The sequence below is a fragment of the Merops nubicus genome, unplaced genomic scaffold (genome assembly GCF_000691845.1).
Source record: "Merops nubicus isolate BGI_N331 unplaced genomic scaffold, ASM69184v1 scaffold1875, whole genome shotgun sequence".
NCBI classification, from domain to species: Eukaryota; Metazoa; Chordata; class Aves; order Coraciiformes; family Meropidae; genus Merops; species Merops nubicus.
In genome coordinates, this window is record NW_008611413.1 from 42,924 (window position 1) to 62,705 (window position 19,782).

Consider the following 19,782-nt stretch of genomic DNA (forward strand, 5'->3'; position numbering starts at 1 on the left):
CGAAGAAGAGTGTGACCAGAAGTTTGAGGGAGTTCCCTGCCCAGTCTGCCCTGGTGAGGACTCATCTAGAGTACTGTGTCCAGTTCTGGGCTCCTCAGTTCAAAGGAGACAGGGAGCTACTGGAAAGAGTCCAATGGAGGGCTATAGGGACAGTTAAGTGACTGGCACATGTCTCTTACGAGGAAACACTGAGAGACCTGGGACTGTTTAGCCTGGAGAAGAAAAGGCTGAGAGGGGATCTTAACATTTACAAACATCTGACAGGTGACTGGCAGGAGGATAGGGCCAATCTCTTTTCAGTGGTGTCCAACAATGGGATAAGGGGCAACAGGCACAAACTGCAACCAGGAAGTTCCACCTCAACATGAGGAAAAAATTCTTTACTGTGAGGGTGACAAAGCACTGGAACAGGCTGCCCAGAGAGGCTGTGGAGTCTCCTTCTCTGAAGACTTTCAAAACCCACCTGGATGTGCTCCTGTGCAACCTGCTCTAGGTGAACCTACTTTGGCAGAGACGTTGGACTAGATGATCCCCAGAAGTCCCTTCCAATCCCTACCATTCTGTGATTAAGCTATCCTTTCTGCACTAAATGCAGATTCACATTACAGGCAGAACACAGAAACCCTCCTTTAGGTAAACTAAATTGGCTGAAGGATTTCCTGAAGGGGTGTATCTGCGTTTAGTGTCTCCTTGCAAATCTTCAGCAGAGGAAAATATCCTTATCAGAAGGATACCTGTCTTGTCTGAAGTACAAGTGTTAAGAGGCTCACCAAGAATTACAAGTGTCATCATAGACTTTCTTCAAGACCAAAACTTTGGCACCTCTCCTGACATCTGAATCATGTAACATGTACTCAAATAAAAAAACAGTACCAGTTCAAAACACAGGAGCTGCACATACAACCCTGCAATTCTAAACAACCTGTTCCCTTTCCCTTTTTCTTTCATACTGACAGAAATTTAAGGTAGGTAGAAAGCATGAACTACAGATTTTTCTGACGTTCTTATGTGGAGATTAACCCTACCCCGGCTGAACCCAAGACAAATGCTAACACATAAGAGAATTCAATGGTTTTAATACTGTTCTCTCCATCTGTGTGCAGGCAGTACAGGAGTATGACTTTGGATGGTTCACTGGTGTCTCAGAGGAGGACAGGAACCTCTTCTGTTTTACTGTTTTCATTTTTCCCTGTATCACAAACATACCATACACAACCATACAAATATAAATCTCCTGCAAATTATTTGCCAGCTAAACAAGTCCTTGTACAGAAAGCCACATAATTTTCATGTACCTATACATAAAAGAAAAAACTACTTAAGTATTTGAAGCATGAAACTTGCTTGTCTGCTTCATGTTTCAGACTGTTTCTTACAGTAATTTTCTCCTCTCAAAAAATGTGAGAAAAAAAATGCTGTACTTGAAGCCAAACTATCCTCTTGTCTATACAGCAACGCAAATTTTCTATTAACAGAAATTCTGAATGACATCATCTAGGACTCCACTATAACGCAAAGCAAAATACGTAATTTCTGATTTTTTTTTTTTTATAAGTGACATTTTTATCTTGTCATTCAATGATTTTACACTGTATTTCACACACATTTACACAAACACAAGGTAGAGGAGAAATAGAACGTTGTTTTCCATAGTTTTGCTTTTTACAGTACATATGCAGATTTGACTTAGTGAATCCAAGACACAGGAACTGAAATAACACAAGTATGTAAAGACAGAACAGGCCAAGGGCTTTATGTAACTGAGAGTATAATTACAGCCTTGCATAGGCTTATCATTTATATGCTCCAGTTTTTTAATATAAAACTTCAAAAGAGATGATTGAAATTCATATTAAAAACAAAAGATCAAAAGAAGTTTGCACCAAAAGGACTTACCTGTTTAAGAACCTCTATTAAAACTAAACAAAAAATGAAATCTACAGCTAAGTCCCTCCTTTCAAGTAGATAATCTCTTTCACGTTGTTGGTCATCCCTAAAATAAGAAATCAAGAACATTTGTATCATACACAAGACCGAATGCAAATATTGCAGATTAGGGGCATACATGTCTTTCATGCAATCGTCGTTGCACACACATATAAAATGGACAGTTAGAAAGACTCTGGGGTTTGATGCAGCACTGACATCTTGCCCACTCCTGAAAAGATCTGCCAACAACCATTCAAAAAAGTACAAACTGTCTTGGGGAATTATCAGAGTCCAACTCCCTTTTGTTTATCAAGCCTGAAATCATTAAGTCATTTCATACCTATCATCTACCCAAGTTACCTCATTACCTTAAAGAAACCCAACACTCCTTCTACAAGTATCTAAGTAACAACAGATCCAAATACAAAATACTTGTCAAAAAAGTATAAAGCACACTATTTCTTACAAGAAAGCACACAAAACTCAAACAGACTTTTGGGAGACTCTTACCCCTTTGACTTTGTGCTAGAGCGAGGTCTGTATTCGTAAGATTCATCATCTGTTCCATTCTGACGCCTGTACCAGTCAAACAAGGTGCGTAGTAAGGAGGGGAGACAGTGCTCTGCTACTGAGCTCATAGAGCTTATCAACTGAAAAAAAGTAAGAGAAATAGTTTAGCACAATGAAGCAGCTAAACATTCTAGAATTGTTATCATCCTTTCAATTTGTTTTTAATGTTAAAAAACATTATAGAATTTTACAAAGTGGCAACTTCATGTATCATTTTCAGCTAGGAGAATTACTGCAAATACCATAGAATTTTTAAGGTGGAAAAGACCCTTATGATAATTTTTGTATGACACACTAAGTTAATTTTGATAAATTTAAGTAGAATGTTCTGAAGCTCACAGGAAATCACAGAATCCTGAATGTATACAGATAACTGCTGTAGAACCATTGATAAAACAGCAGAGATTGTAAGATGTCCCCAAATGTTCTATATGTATCTCTGAAGTATAAATATTTTTCAATTATATATGAGAGATAAGCGGTAACCCTCCTAAACTGAGCGAGTATATAACCTTCAAAAACATGCTGCTTTGGTTATTATACAAACAAAAATAAGAGCCTTTCAGATACTCTACTTTTAATACATTTGACTAGTCTAGATCTCAAGCTGTTTACTTTCAGCATAACTCCCCTATCTACTGTTTTCTTTCAGAACACCCATGTGAGTTGTGAACAAATCTATGAAACAGTGGCAGTAGAAACCATTATAGAAGGAAGACTTTAACATGGCCTGAAACTCAAATTCTCTAGGCTTCCTTTAACTTAACAGAAGTCATTGGTGCCCAAGCTTGGAGAGAAGAACAACTAGAGAAAGGCAACATAATGCAGCTATAAACTCCCTGCCAGGAGGCAGCAGGGAGCAAGCCCAACCCCAAAACACTGTCTGGAAAAGGAGAGTTACCACACTGCTCACTGACTCCATGTATGAATTACGTCTTGCATCTTTCAAACAAGAGGTTTCAATAGAAGCTATCCTCTTGTTAGACCTTATCTCTTAGTCACTATTCCAGAAAATCAAGATAACATCAATGCAATTATTTCTTTACCCTCATTTGAAGCATTGTGATTTTTCAGGTTTAGGTAAAGGATGGGGGCAGCTTAACCATATGGAAGCCCCAGGGGCACCTCTTTCACCCATCTGAATACTTTATTCAGCTTGTTAACCAGTCAGCTATTCAAGTCACAAGAATTAGGGAGTATTACTGACCCTCTGAAAAAAATCCTTTAGTTATATAAACAAGTGGAAAAACTTCCTCAAAATAAGTAAAGACATATTCTTACTCTGTAACTTCATAAAATTTTAAATCCCAATATACAATACAGTCTACGTATATTCCAAATCTGAACCGGAACTAGGTTTCATTAGGAAATATTTACTAGAATAATGAGATTGCTTTTTCCTTATTATCATCTGCTAACAGGACGCTCACTAAAAAGGGATTAAAGGGAAAGAAATGGCACGTCTGCTACAGGAGGGGCATGCACATTGAGCTAACTGCACAAAGCAACACAAAACCATACAAAACTCTTTTAACACAGAAAAGAAACAGAAGCTGGAAATATTCTGTTGACTTGCTGTAATGCCTTGTATCTCAGAACAAAGGCTACATTTTAATCTTATACTAATATACATTGAAGTCTTCGTGATTTGGTTTGGAAACCAAGCATGTTGCTAGCCTGTTCCTTGTGCACCAATAACTGTAGAAAATAAACTCCCAGTCAACCAACCAACATACATTAAGACTTCTAGAAGTGGACAGTTAAAAAGCAGCCCAATCTTACCACTTTAAAGTTCGACTGTGTTCTGAAATGAAGTAGTGTGTGGTGGAAAAGAACACATACAAATTAAGATGCTGCTCAAAAGAATTTTCTTATGTGGCATAAGTCTGACAAACTTCCTTGGGAAAAAAAAAAAAAAAAAACAATAGAGAAAACTTGTGAGGAGGGAGAGGAGGAAAAAACAACTATGAGCAAATTTGAGACACTTGCGGGTTACTATCAAAACTATTATCCTCCAGTAAGGGGAAGCATCAGAAAGAACTCAAAAGACTCATTTGTGTTGACAGAGCTTTGAAAAATCTTCACCTAGATTTCGTGTGCAAGAAATGCCTGTTGCTTGCATCAGTCTGGGTTACTCAGACACCTCTGTTCACCTCACTTCAGCCATAAGCAGAAATCACAAGTTAAAAACATTAATAAATTTGGGGGGTGGGACTAGGGGGTGGGGAATTCATAAAGCAGAACAAACTCTCCTCATGAGTTACTAAACTGAAGATATTAGACTCAGCATCAAATAATCAATGTAATTGGTAATCCTTCGAATGAAAGCTATAGTGAAACTTGATGAAGAAGGGTTTTATCACCAACCACAGCAATCCAAAACATGTTTTGCCATCAGAATTTATTGTCAATTCCCATGCCCCAAATAACTTAAAACGCTGGGGAAATAGATTAATTTCTCTTTCTCTAAAAATAATTATATATCCAATACACTGCACAGAGTTACGTTCATACTGCAACTACACACACAGCAGGACAGGAACAGAGTCAGCAACATTTAAGTTACCCTGTGTTGTCAATGTAAATGACTCCACAAGGCACTTCTACTCCTCTGCCCTTCTCCTGAACTGATTGGTTTATTAGTAGAAGAAAAATAAAAAAGCTTCATGTAAGCATAACTAAACATTTTCAAATATAACTAAACTTAGGTTTTCCTAGTTTACACAGTATGTTAATACTACTACCACCCATACATATTCCAGCAGTTACACAATTTACTTCATCTTCTACAGAAACAAGCTGTACCATACGCATTAAAAAAGATAGATTGTCATCGGTGAAGTGCTAAATCCAGAAACTACTGGCACTACAAAGCGTATTCCTCTGCAAATGAAATATCAGGTTTACATCATAATTATTCATTTCCTGCCAAGTTTTGCATCCTTATCATTCTAAGGAAAAGGCACTGGAATTACAAGGAAGATTAAATTTTTGCCCATATTACGTAGCTGCTAAGAAGAACGTGAGCTTTATGCTTATTCTTTTTACTTGAAGTATTTACCATTCTGCTTTGATGCTAAATTCAAGATCTTCTTACATAAAAATTATAAGAAACCCCCTTTATTTTAGTACAAAACTATGCCTATGTTGAAATCAAATAATCACAGAATCATGAAGGTTGGAAAAGACCTCTAAGATCATCAAGTCAAGCTGCTAAGAAGAACGTGAGCTTTATGCTTATTCTTTTTACTTGAAGTATTTACCATTCTGCTTTGATGCTAAATTCAAGATCTTCTTACATAAAAATTATAAGAAACCCCCTTTATTTTAGTACAAAACTATGCCTATGTTGAAATCAAATAATCACAGAATCATGAAGGTTGGAAAAGACCTCTAAGATCATCAAGTGATGATCTTAAACCTCTCCTGGTGCAACTTCAGCCCATTTCCTCTCGTCTTACTGCTACTAACCTGGAGGAAGAGACTGACCCCCACCTCATTATAACCTCCTTTCAGGTAGCTGTAAGAGAGCAATAAGATCTCTCCCTCAGTCTCCTCTTCTCCAGGCTAAACAATCCCAGTTCCCTCAGCTGCTCCTTGTAAGACATGTTCCCCCGACCCATTACCAGCTTCACAGCTCTTCTCTGGACTCGCTTCAACATGTCACTGTTCTTCTTAAACTGTGGTACCCAAAACTGAACACAGTACTCAAGCTGTGATCTCAGCACATCAAAAAAGATTGATGAAAGCATCGATCCAAACAAAGAGATCCTACAATACTCAAGAGGACAGGGCTGCACTAGTCATCATCAGGTATGCTTACAGTCCTTGGACTGGAACAGCGAAGTGTGCTCCTGTCTTAAAGGCTAAAACACACTGCCAATAGTTGTGCTTAAAATGGTACACTGAGAGGTATGGAGAGGGACAGGCAAAATTACAGTAAGTTGCTAGAGCCCAAATTCCAGCTACGACCCAAGTCCTGATCCTGAAAACGCTGCTCAAGTTGTGCCTCATCATGAGCAGGCCTGAACAGCAGAGGCACATCTGCCTTCAGTCACCGAGACAGCCGCGATAAGCTTCTGTGCAATCCTAACGTTTTGGTGTCTTAGGACAAGAGTAGGAAATTGCCAAGTATGACTCCTACAACAAACAAAGGAAGAAAACTACAAGCTATTTTGGTGCCAAGCTGTACAAGCAAAAATATTTTAAAAGATGCAATATATGCTCTATAAAAAAAAATTCCTTTCCAGTAGCTTCTTGATGTGCTGGGAATGATAAAGAGAAAGCACTGATAATAAAATACTCAGTTTTTATCAGCGCAGAATTGTATCAACATAAAAATTTCCTTCCTGTTTGCCAAAGTTTCATCTCTTTCAGCTAGATTTACATTTTGGTTCAAATTGAGCCTCAATGACAAGTGAAAGAATTGTACTATCTAAAAATTAAAAACTATTGATTTTGCACACTTGGATCTAAGAGCAACCCTCTTGATCTGGCTACGCTTCCAACAGAAACAGCTTCTAACCCCATTAAACAGCTATTTCACCTTTTTATGATAAGGCCAGGCAACACAACAGGCCACCTTCCTCCACCCCTCTTCTCATCCCTTAGCTGAGAGAATGAGCATTAAGTAGACACCTTCTCACCCCCAGAATCCCTCCCTGTGTTTCAGTCATAATCTTTTTATTCACGAAGTAAAATACTTACTAGCTCAGACACCTTATCAGCAGAGCTAAAGTGACTTTTTAGATCAAAATTCCTAACTCTGTAACCATCTCTGGGTGAACACGGCTGGCCCAGCAACAGCTCTAGCTCCTCTGCTGGATGCTGGGGCTGTACACCCTGGATCCTCCTCTCCCCCACACTTTGCCAATCTCTTTTTACTCTGCCATCTTCTGCACTGCTGGAGGATTGATCTTAATATGGATTACATAACCCAGCAATGAACAGAGAGAAGCGATGCGAAGTACTTTTTGACAATGTTCAGAATTCCCTATCAAAATTCACAATCCCTGTGAATACCCCAGAGCCCTGAGGGAACTGGCTGATGTGGCTGCCAAGCCCACCCCTAAAAAAAAATCAGTCAGGTGAAGTCCCCAGTGACTGGAAAAAGTGAAACACTGCACCCATTTTTAAAAAGGGCAGAAAGGAGGACTCTGGCAACTACCCACATGTCAGCCTCACCTCTGTGCCTAGGAATATCAAGAAACATCATCCTAGAAGCTATGCTAAGGTACATGGAGGACAGCGAGGTGATTTGAGACAGCCAGCATGGCTTCAACAACGGCATGTCCTGTCTGACCAACCTGGTGGCCTTCTGTGGTGGAGTGACTACATCAGGGGACAAGGGAAGAGCTATGGATGTTGTCTATCTGCACTTACATAAGATCTTTGACATAATCCCCCACAACATCCTTCTCTCTAAAGTGGAGAGAGAGGGATTTGATGGTTGGACAGTTCTACGGATAAGGACTTGGTTCAGTTGCATTCAGATCATAGTGGTGAATGGCTTGTTGTCCACATGGAGACTGGTGAAAACTGGTGTCACTCAGGTCCACACTGGGACCAATGCTGTTTAATACCCTCATCAATTACATAGATAACGGGATCAAGCACACCCTCAGCAAGCTTTCAGATAACACCAAACCAAGCAGAGCAGTTCATGTGCCTGAGAGATGGCATGCCATGCAGAGGGACCCAGGCGAGCTTGAAAAGTGGGCCTGTATGAAAATCATGTGGTTCAACAAGGCTAAAATGCAAGGTCCTGCACCTGGGTCAGGGCAGTCCTTGGTATGAATACAGGCTTGGGGATGAAGAGATTGAGAGCAGCCCTGCTGAGATGGACTTGGGGGTACTGGTAGATGAAAAGCTGGATATGAGCAGGAAATGTGTGTTCATAGTCCATAAGGCCAGCTTGGGCTGCATCAAAATAAATGTGTCCCATCAGGTCAAGGCAAGTGATTCTGCCACTCTACTCTGCCCTAGTGAGACCTCACCTGTAGCACTGGTCCAGCTCTGGACCAGCTCTGGAGTCCTCAGCACAGGAAAGACATGAACCTGTTGGGAACGGGTCCAGAGGAGAGCCACAAAAACTATCAGAGGGCTGGAACACCTCTTTTCTGAAAAAAGGCTGAGAATGTTGGGTTGTTCAGCCTGGAGAGAAAAAGCTCCAGGGAGACCTTACTGCAGCCTTTCAGAACTTAAAGGGGGCCTATAAGACAGTGACAATCTTTTTAGCAGGGCCTGTTGCAACAGGACAAGCAGTGACAGTTTTAATCTAAAAGAGGGTTTAAACTAAAAAGATTCAGATTAGATAGAAGGAAGAAATTTTTTTACACTGAGGGTGGCAAAACACTCGCACAGGTTGCCCAGAGAGGTGGTAGAAGCCCCATCCCAGGAAACACTCAGTGTCAGGTTGGACAGGGCTCTGAGCAACCTCATCTAGTTGAAGATGTCCCTGCTCACTGAAAGGGGGTTGGACTAGATGACCTTTAAAGGTCCCCTACAACCCAAACCATTCTATGTTTCTGTAAAACTCAGATTTCGATGAACCCTAAGTAGATTAAAAATAAAAGAACAAACTAAAAACTCAGACGCACACAGACACAATCAAAATGAATTATTTTTCAAGTACTGTATTTTCAGGAAAACTAGTTTGTTTCTGTATTACAAGATTGCAAAAATTATATGCTGTACTACTTTTCTTCCCTCTGTATATTTCTAGAACCTCTATGTAATTTAATATATGACTACTAGTGATTTATAGAAAACATCCTTCACTGAGGAAAAATGTGGTGGTAGGAGGGGGTGGCAGAGTTAGTAAAAAAAAAAAATCAGTAATATTACTGATTTACAGATTTCCTTAGATCTTCCCTATCATGTATATTATTTAGCTTTTGATCACATTCAAAACAAAATACTGCAGCTGCAGAAGAATTTATACCCTATCCCCCTTCATTCTTCCTTGCTTATGAGTAAACTTTCATTTAGGAGATAACTGGCTCACAGCAGGTTAGATTAGAAAACACTAAAAAGTTAAGTGAGGGTTTTGGTGGTGGTTTTGGTTTTCTTGGAAAATTATACATCAAATATTATATGTTGTTGTTTGTTTGTCTTTTGGGAGGAGGGAAAAGAAGTGCAGATATAGCCATTAATGGAAAAGTAGGGGTAGGTCCATAGATGTCACTGCCATGTCCAATAACCCAGACACTGAAGCAGGAAGTGATACAGGCTGAGGTGATAAAAAGCCTGCTAACAGGAATAGAAATAAACTAATTCTTCTTGTCCCCTACCATATTTCAGCATCTCTCCTCCAGCAGCTTTCACTACCACCTTCAAATCATTAATCTGGTCTAGTAGTTTCTTACTGTTATATTCTAAAATGGAAAATAAAGTCTCACTAACTTTCTAGGTCTAAATCTTCTGATGCTGATTCAGGCATCGATATTCCAAGTTATTACAACAGTTGAATGACTATTCTGCACACACAGAGGCCACCTTAATCTAATAAAAACTGCCTTCAATTACATGTCCCCTACCTGATCAAACTGAAGATCTTCACCTCTTTGAAGAGATCTGGACAAGAGCTTTTCCTGTAAAAAAAATAAAAGGAAACATGAATTTCACAATGCAATTGACCATTAGCAAAGATGCCTTTCACAGATAGATTCCTTCTTTCTCAGTTATATTACAGAACAAAGAAATAACCTGAATATGAATATTTGTGTTATTTTTCAGCTAGAACCATTCCTGAAGATGTGAAGTGTACTCACAAAACAGATGAATACATTCAAAACAAACAGAAGCTTGGTAGCTTAATAGTAATAATGTTACAGGACTGACAAACATCTCTCCCAAACAGCAGGGCCTACAGTAGTGTGCTCAACAGAGACAGCTGGTGGTAGATACCAAGTGCAACTCAGAAGGAAAACCATTCCCATTCGAATTAACCATATTCACGTTCACATAAGGCAGTTTTCCTAAACTACAAGAATTAATTTTAAAATGCCTTCACAAAGGCAGAGACAATTGCTTAAGGCATTTCCAATCTGTGCTTTCCCTGAACTGTAATGAAAAATAGCTAGAAAATAGTCCAGGAAAGGGAGAAAGTCAGTAACAAATTGCTTTACATTTCAAGTAACTTTGGAAGGTACATAAAAGATACAATATTGCTATAATTATTACAATATCTCATTGCTACTAGTACTGTAAGACATACTCCTTTGTCAATATCAAAACTAAATTATATTCCTGAAAAAATAATTTAGTGATAATTAAAGCATTAAGAAAACAAAATGTACATGAAATGTAATAGTGATGCAATAGTAACTCTTACTAGTCACTGTGGAGAGTACCAAATTACACAGTTAGAAGGAATACAGCTTTCATAGTCTCTTGCTAGGGTGTCCTGGGGCAGAAAACAGAACCCAAAACCAGAAAGGAAAAGAAACAGACTAATTCCCATTTACTGGCTCTTAGTGGCAATGATTTACTGTAAGCCAAGTGCCACTTGTAAGAGCTTTAAGGGCATACTACAAAGCAGTAAGATATAAAGATACTATGAACATTTCTTGCTACTTAGAGAGATTTTGAACTACTCTGCACTTTCAAATAAATGAATAAAAAACATTACCTTTGTCAAAAGTCAAAGAAAAAGGAAAAAAAGAAAAAGGAAAGTAGAAGAAGTATTCAAGGTAAAGAGTTAATAGCTCACATTAGCTTGGAGCAAGCAAACAAGGAGCTTTCACAGAGCAAATCAAGTAGTAGAGCTGTTAACTTGCCTGATCTGGGATGTAAAAGGAGGTATCAGCAATACTGATAGCCAGTCCTGCTCTCAACAGGTTGTGCCTCAGCTGACACAAAATAATTACTTAGTGGTTTACTAAGAGACAACACCCATTCTGTGAGGAAGTCGACAGAAGTGTCCGGTCAGCACTGCCTGGCATTTATCACTTTCAAGGCTGCAATGGGCAGGCTATGTGTTAAATGCATGCAAATTGGGATTGCATGCACTGAGTGCAAGATTCAAACTAGCAGCTTATTTTCACTTGTCCTATTTGTAATCTTGAAAATACAAGACAATTTCTGTCACTTTCTGCTTTGACTACAGTTGCATTTGGTGTTCAAAAGGACACAATCTCTGGCAACTGCTATAGCCTCTGAAAGCTTGAATTCAACATTGCCCAAGCAAAAAGGATTGACCTGCTCTGAATGTATAACTTGAAATAATACAGGTACCAATTCATAAATCAGACCATTTCCACTTTCCATAATCCAAAGAAACCCACTGAATTACCTAAGAAAACATTGTCATTCACGTACACTTCCAGTATGCCCAAATAAAAAAGATTTTTTAAAAGATGGTGGTTTCAGGAAAATTCATTTAATATTCTGAAATAGTTCTATTTATTCATTATTAGCCAGTGTTCTTCCACTGTATATTCAAAAGCAAAGGAGAACAGGTTTCAGATACTGGCAAATAAACACTTACTTGAATCTTACAAATTCACTTAATTTTACATGTTAACTTTGTTCAAAGTACTGTTATGAAAACTGACATTTTCCAGCAGATACTAAAAGCTCCAGAAAGCAGCTGCAAATCAGAATTCCTTTTTGAATACAATTTCCCCCCCTCACCGTTTTTTTTACAAGAAAAGGTCTGCCATAGGTGAATTCATGTCATATGTACCATGCTTTTAGATAAACTGCACAAATAATTGTAATCTTATCTATAAACAAAAACACGAGAAACGTTCCACCCTATATAAACATCATACATTGCTAAAACTATTTCCCAAGAAGATGGAGAAGTGACTTTCCTGTGAGAAGATTGTAAAAATCAGGTTCCTTAAGTCTCCTCCTGACACAATGCCCCAAAACGCCAGATTTCCACCATGGTACTACAAAACTATTATACAGGTGAACAAACACCGAGTTCATTATACCCATTGCATGTGTCTAAAATAAGAACTAGCTAAAGAAAAGAATGATAACAAATCACAGAGAAGTGAAACAATCTGTAAATCTTTAGACAAAGAAGTTGAAATCCCTGTCAACAGATAGCAAACTATTATTAAGCTAGTTCTGAAAATGTAGTTTTTTACCCCCACATTCTACTGAGACACTTCTGTACCTCAAATGTTCACATGACTTTTAAAATTTTTAGTATCAGAAAGAATGCAAACTTTCTGTTCATAATCCTGTTCTTATGAACACAATTTCATAATCCTATTATTTTTTCCTCAGTATTAAAGATCTTAACTGGTAAAAGGTAAATAACACTGTAGTTAACCTAACACTAACCAAACAAATGTGACATAACCAAATAATACTCTAACCCAGTCACAGGTTTACCAATGCCTTTGAATTATTTGTACGGTTTTAAAATTCATTTTCTTTCAATGTCTTTTTCTAACTCTGCTCTGTCACGGCCCCAGTTGTCTCCCATGACTACCCAACAGCATAAAGGTCTGGAAACTTTCCTTGAATTAATAATTTAAGATTTATTTTCCTGGCTTCCTGAAGTTCATTGAGACACAGAAATAATAGGCTTACATTCATCTTTTAGAAGAGGGGATGGGGGAGAACCAACAAACCCCACTAGTGAATTAACCAAAGAGCAGATTGCATCTATTGTGTAAGGCAGAAATGTCAACACATGGCAGGCAGCAGAGATCAGGATGTAGACAGACGTGTGTGTGCTGTGCAAACAGCTGCACCCATGAAAAAAGGTACCACCTGTTGGCTCCTCTCCAGTATTCACCAGCACCATCCTCTGGTGGCTGGCACACCTCAGCAGGGTGCCTCAGGTGAACCCAGCAAAACAAGTGTACTTGTTTCTGTCCTCCAAGCTGCAGGCAAGAGAGCCAACAAGGGAGGCTGCCTCTCCTGCCGTAGCCCAAGCGCTGGGCAGCGCCCGCACCTGCACCCCGGCAGCACCCGTGCCCCGGCACCCCAGCAGTGTGTGACAAACACTGTCCTGAAGAAATGGGATGTGCTGAATTTTACAGACTTCAGACGTGCTTTTGAAGGCCCCTAGGCAAGACTTGCAAAAGTGTACAGTGCTAGTCTGAGCTACATTTAGTACTTGCATGATGGAGCAAAATTGCTGATGCTGGCAAGGGGCTTAAACGCTCTAACTAGTTTTGACTTAAACATGAGCCTGAACTAGTTTAGTAAAGGCAGCAGCTTACCTGGGCAACAGCTTGGTAACTTGGTGGCACCATGTTAAACACACTGCTTAAATTCTAACTATCTATATCTACATGCAAACTGCACTGAGTTTATTACTAAACTTTTTCCACTGGTATAGTTTCTTTCACATTTGGGGAAGGCTGGCATCATGCCTCACTGTCATTCTTGCTCAGCTGAGGAAGAGTATTTTAAGGTACAGTAAATTGTTTCTGCGCCCTTTTTGCTTTAAAACTATATACTACTACAAAAGATTCAAGAGAATTGATTTTTCTAAGTGGTTTCCTTTCATTTACTAACTGAAAGATTATTTTCCTTCCTGTGGTTACACTTGTTATTTGAATAATTTATTTTAAGCATTTGCTGATATGTTCATTCTGTAACTTCGGAAGCTGTGCAGTATGAAAATTTTGCAAGCAGATAACTTCTAATTAAGATCCCTGAAAGAAAACTAGTTTGCTACTCAATGACCTACTCACTCGTTTACCACAAGTAAACTCAGGGCCAGAGAAATCATTTAGTTACGTTTTTAAAACGCACGTCAGTTACTTGCAAATGAAACAAACACCTAGCCAAAATGGTACCGCTCCCCTACTCCAGGTGCTGTCTTGATCTGAAGTCACTATTTTTAAAAATTATTATTATCTAATTAAGTTTTGCTCCCCTACTGGCATGTTCATCTTCAGGTTTTAAAAAGGGCCTAGCTTCTGACTTTAATTGGTTTGGCTCCAAATTATCTCCAACAGCTTCATCCAACAGCCTAGCTTCATCTAACACATTAAAGATTTATGTAATATTGCATATATTCCCCATGTCATTACTTGTAGCCAAGTCATCCTACAAAATCAAATCACCCTAAAATGATAGAAGGCTTTCCTCTCTTCCATTAAAGAATTTTCTCCCATTTCAGTCAGTGCCTTTCCTGTGCTCTTTCAACCTTTTATCTTTCTGTTTAAATGTCATTCACTAGAACAGAATATTCAGTATTTATATCAAATACCACATACAAAAATAAAACTACTGCAGTACTTCCTTTCATTGAGACACCTACGGATTCCCTCCTTCCTCTTTGTACTACCTCGGCTCAGCCTGTTTCACTTTTCCACAGCTTTTGGCACCTCTCTTAAATTGCTGGTTTTCTATTTAGTCTGTCCTTCCCACCAGTGTAAAATAAGGAATGCTGGCTATACATGTAAATTTACATTGGACTGCATTAAAACACAGGGAGGCACAGCCTGGGATTGTTCTCAGATCATTTATTTAATCTCATCTAGCGACAAATCCTGCAGCACAAGTGAACTCTGGGACTATTATATTTACCTTGCCACCAGCACTCTGGTTACGAGATTTAACCCTGAACTAACAGAGCCTACAGGAGAAGCTCTCTTCGTCTCATACGAATTGCAGCCAGTTTGTTGTTCTGGCCAAGCACCACCCTCCCCGTACATCTAGGAGATGCAGGGTTGAGCAGAAGGGGCCAAGGGAGGGGCACTTGCAGCACCAGGCTTGCAGACCACCCTGAGTGCAGCTATCTGCCTTTCCACCCAACAGCATCAGCACCCCTACAGCTCTCCTCCCATTTCTTAACCATGTACCCTTCACCATTTGTGTGCCTCTTTTCCTACAAATTTTCTGCGCTTTCTTATCAAATAGCTCCCAAATGGCTAACTCTTTTGGATGTCTACAGGAAACAGACACGATAAGTTGTACTCTTTGATGTGCTCATGGTTTTAGTTGAAGATGACTCCATCAGTGACACCACAAAACATGTTTAGCACCACTTTTGTGTTCTGTTGGACCGATTCTTAACATTTTTTCCTAAAGTTCAAAGCTGGAGCTCAAGTGCTCACACGAGCACTTCTGCACGTGAACACTTCTGGAAGCAGCAGTTGCAAACAGAGGCCTTGGGCGAGCTGAGCTGCAGCGTCTCACCTGCTCTGCCAGTTTCAAGGTTGATTCCCCTCCTTTGGAAAACAGAACAAACGCATCTTTTCTTGAAAGAGTACTGTCAAAGTATTATTTCAAAGAAACATCAACAAGAAACACACTTGGCAGTGTAAATGAAGGAACATTTCTTGTTGTGGCTATTTCCTTTTGTAACTTTAGAGAACTCATGAGCACTAAGAGGACTTGTTTCCAGTAACCACGACATAACAGTTTTAACGGAAGTCAATAAAACATAATCCAGGTAGCAACCCTGTTTGCAGACGCCCATTTATTCCTGAGTAAACCCCTTGAAAAGTCAACAATATCCGAGGATGGTTTTTTTTCAGTAACCATACTTACAATAAACCAGCCTATTTTAGAAAAAAAGCAGAACCATTTCAAGTAATACTATGAAGAAAAGGACTCACCAAAGGTTCAGCCATTACAACTTCAATTTTCTTTTCAGCTTGAACAGCAAATTCGGCAAAGAGGCTTTTGATGACATACTCGCCAGGTTTGACATCTGGATCGATAGTAATGTTAGACATGATGATGCCTCTCTTTTCCCAGGTGGAAACAACACTTGGAGAAACTCTGCGTTTATTTACTCTGCTGGGTGGCGTGGAGGCTATGGGGGGGAAAAAAAAGAAAGAAAAAGAAAGAGCTATAAAGCAGAGCTTCTGAACACAGTGCCTGTTACTTCTTTACATTCCTATCCACCACACAGATGTATTCATACAATAAATTAACTAAATCAGAAGGTGTAAATGACTAGCTATAACATCCAGTATGAATTTCTTTTTAACTGGGTGAGAACTTCTACTCTGAGTTGTATAAGGGTTTACAATGTAACTCACTTTTTTTATTGATAAAATGCAAAACTGTCTTTGCTTTGTCAACTGCTCCACTCCGAATACAACTGTGTAATGATTATGATAAAGGTCACAGCCTTTATTATCTTGTAACTTCAGTTCAATTATGACTAAAAATCAAAAGGTTCAATGTAAAGGACCATCTCACTATATTGTGAGAAGGATCCTTTTGCTTCAATTTTTATAAATTGTACATGAAGTTCAAGTTTCTATTTGGTGTCCAAATATCTTCATTAGAAATAATTCCTTGGCCCTTCTTGGCACTTTTTGTCACTAAGCTGATTTTCCCAACCAGAATGCAAACCCTTTCTAGCCAATGCTAACATCTCTAGTTGATCTGGAAGACTTGTTTCTGATAAGAAATATCAATTAGTTGATCAATATAAATTAACACTGGATATATTAGTCTCCCACTCTAAGGATTAATGCTTTCACCTTTTTACTGAAATTATAAGTCAACTTAGTATATGACATTTATCTACGTTTCATTTTATTTCTTTTCCCCAAGCGCGCAAAAACATTTCTTTACTATCACAGCTGCCACCCAACATGAATTGCAGTACCAAAAATCAGGTATCAGAACTTGTTCACGCATGAGTTTAGTACACATGTAATTAAATAATTACAATTCTTGTCTTGCACACTATAAATCAAAACATTTTTAAAACAGTATTAACATCTCTAGTGATGCCCCACATCTATCCAGTTCCATGACTATAGAATTTTTGTTTTTAATTGATACTAGGAATTGATATTAAGAATTCTTACCTATTCATATTAAGATTTTATTTTCCTAAGGTAGTTCTATAGGAAGCCTAGTCTCAGTCTACTTTATTATATTACATATCATAGTTTGTTCAAGTAAGCTTCTGTAATGCTTTTTGCAGTTTAAATGTGAGAAGAATCACTTGGCCAATTTTGATGGATTTGCAAAATTTTTGTGTGCTTACAACTTGTACATGTGCAATTCTAATTAGCTAAATAGTATTCACAACTTTTACTCCATATTTTTTTTTTTTAGTGTTCAACTCATTCATGAAATTACTGGTTGCCATGGAGACCAAAACCTCGGTATGTCTCTTCACACCTTCCCAAGTTTGAGTCGCAGCCATTCACAATTTCTTCTATCAGTTCAGAAAGTTATGTTTTACATAACAGGTTTCCTGAGCTTCCATTGAAAGGAATAATTTATCAAACTCATTAGTGATGTGAGCAATTCAGGAGTGAAAACAGGAAGGTCACAAAACTGCCTTAGCCTCTAACCAAAAGAGCCATGAGGTTGTGAGTACAAAAACCTGTGGTTTTCCACCCCACCTCCCCACTGTCCCCCGGAGCTTTTTTTTGTACAAACATGCTGTTCAGTTGGAGCAATGGGTATCTTTTCCTGTACATAAATTGCAGCATGACATCTTTGAGGCTGGAAGGACTTGCCAAGGTCACAGAGCTGAGTTCCCTGTAACCAGGGGCAATACCAGAACGACATGCACACAGACCGCATGCCACAAACCATTGTTGAACGTCCTCTAACGCTTTGATCTAGCACTTTGATCTCAGTAACACAGGTCCTAAAAAACACAGCACAGTATGTGCCACACAGAGCAGACAACGGGAGATCAAAGACACTGCCATGTTCTAGATCCCTACACTGGAAGTTCACTAGAAGAAAGTATACAAAGGCATTGAGAAGCAGAACAAAGCATGCACTGCAAAGAAAGATGACAACCCAAACCATCTGAATTTAAAAAAAAATGTATTTCTTAACCCATTCTCTGATTATTGGCTTGCCTCTCAGTACAGGAGCATAAACGTGTCAGGGGATTTAAAAATCTTCTAGCTACTTTACAATGTCCACATTCTCTGGCATCTGTGCTCTTGTCACTCTTAAGCCCTGATGTTTCCAAAGCCAGCCCAGAAAATGAGAGAGATGCATTATGTGTCAAGAACAAGATCACAGAGGTTTGATGAGAGAAGGATTGAAAGGAAAGAATATATCCTTCCTAGCCACAGCAGGTAACAGAAACCCCAAGTATGAGACTGACAAAACAAATACTGCAATACACAGTGTGAACAACTCTCCTTTCATCTCCATCTACTGACAAACAAACACAAAAACTATCAAGTACCTAAGGACTCCTAACATACCACAAATTTCTAAGTAAATGCCTGCTTCTATCCTAAACATGAGAGTTTCTAAGAAAGCTAAAGCTTTTTTCTACTCAAGAGCCAAACTGGACTCTTTTATTTTCAATCACATATTGAAGCCAACAGACTGGAAAGAAAGGAGAGAAGTTTAAATCTCCTTTTGAAATTCATTACCTGTGTCTGGTCAGAAGAAATTTAGCAAAGCAGCAGTTTGGATCATTCTAGGCTTAGATACTGTTGTATGCCACAATCCCCACATTATAAGGACTAGGGACTTCAGAGAAGATGCCACATAGCTCTGGTCCAGTCCTCTGAACTATGAAAAGCTGGTATCGAACCAGCTCTTGTCTCTCTCGAGACACCGGGAAGGACTAAAGTGCTCCTTAACCCAGAACTACATCCACATTTGCTCTATGCAGATAGGCCTTTATTAGTGTGTTTACATAACACATTTCTGCCTCTCGTTTTCAGAAGACCACCTTAAAAAGCTCTTGTCATTTAAGAATTGGAAAAACATTGAGAGCTGATCACCTTCAAAGTACTATCTTTACTTGGCTTTAGTACACTAATCCTCAGTAGGAGACCATCTTAACATATTCAATTTCAAAACCACAAAACAGCTTCTCTCAGTAAGGATGAAACCCCAAGGCTGTTCAGCCTGATCGAAACCCAGGCATACCGCAGGAGAAGCCTCCCCCTAGGCTCACGTGACAACATCAGAAATCAACTCAAAACGAGTAAACTAGAGAAAAACTGAACCCTGGCAAGAAAAAAAAAATGTGACTGGACTGCAATCAGCTCCCAGAAGTGTTGCTGAAATTTCAGTGCAAGGCAGAGGGCACAACCATGAAGCCAGAGAAATGTGGTACCAGGTCAGCTTTACATCATCCTGCAATGCCAAGGACCCCACTCCTTGGCTATAGTTTCACATAGGCCCCTTCAGGTGGCATAAGCTGCAGAAGTGTCAAAGGATGCCATCCCTCCAGGCCAGCTATCTCCTTCCCTCTACCAGTCTCCTCCTGTGCAAGCAAACAAGCATGCAGCTGTGTAAGAAACTGAACTGGAAAAGCAACACACCTATTATTTTTTTTCCCCAGGTTAATTCTGACACAATTAGTTGTCCAATTTGGTTGCCACATGACTGCACATGTGC

The 19,782-nt window shown here is 39.1% G+C and overlaps 1 protein-coding gene across 1 annotated transcript in view; it reads right to left on the reverse strand.

The window, feature by feature from the left end:
• FRYL (FRY-like) overlaps nucleotides 1–16,238 on the reverse strand; it is a gene marked incomplete at its 3' end in the record, with an annotated part of 57,616 nt that extends 41,378 nt beyond the window's left edge. The window contains exons 1-4 of the mRNA XM_008941197.1: nucleotides 16,044–16,238; nucleotides 10,038–10,091; nucleotides 2,440–2,579; nucleotides 1,897–1,993 (exon numbers count right to left, since the gene is read on the reverse strand). Coding sequence (XP_008939445.1) covers nucleotides 1,897–1,993; nucleotides 2,440–2,579; nucleotides 10,038–10,091; nucleotides 16,044–16,163 — 411 coding nt within the window. The remainder of the gene's footprint in view (nucleotides 1–1,896; nucleotides 1,994–2,439; nucleotides 2,580–10,037; nucleotides 10,092–16,043) is intronic.
• Between the last annotated feature and the right edge of the window lie 3,544 nt (nucleotides 16,239–19,782).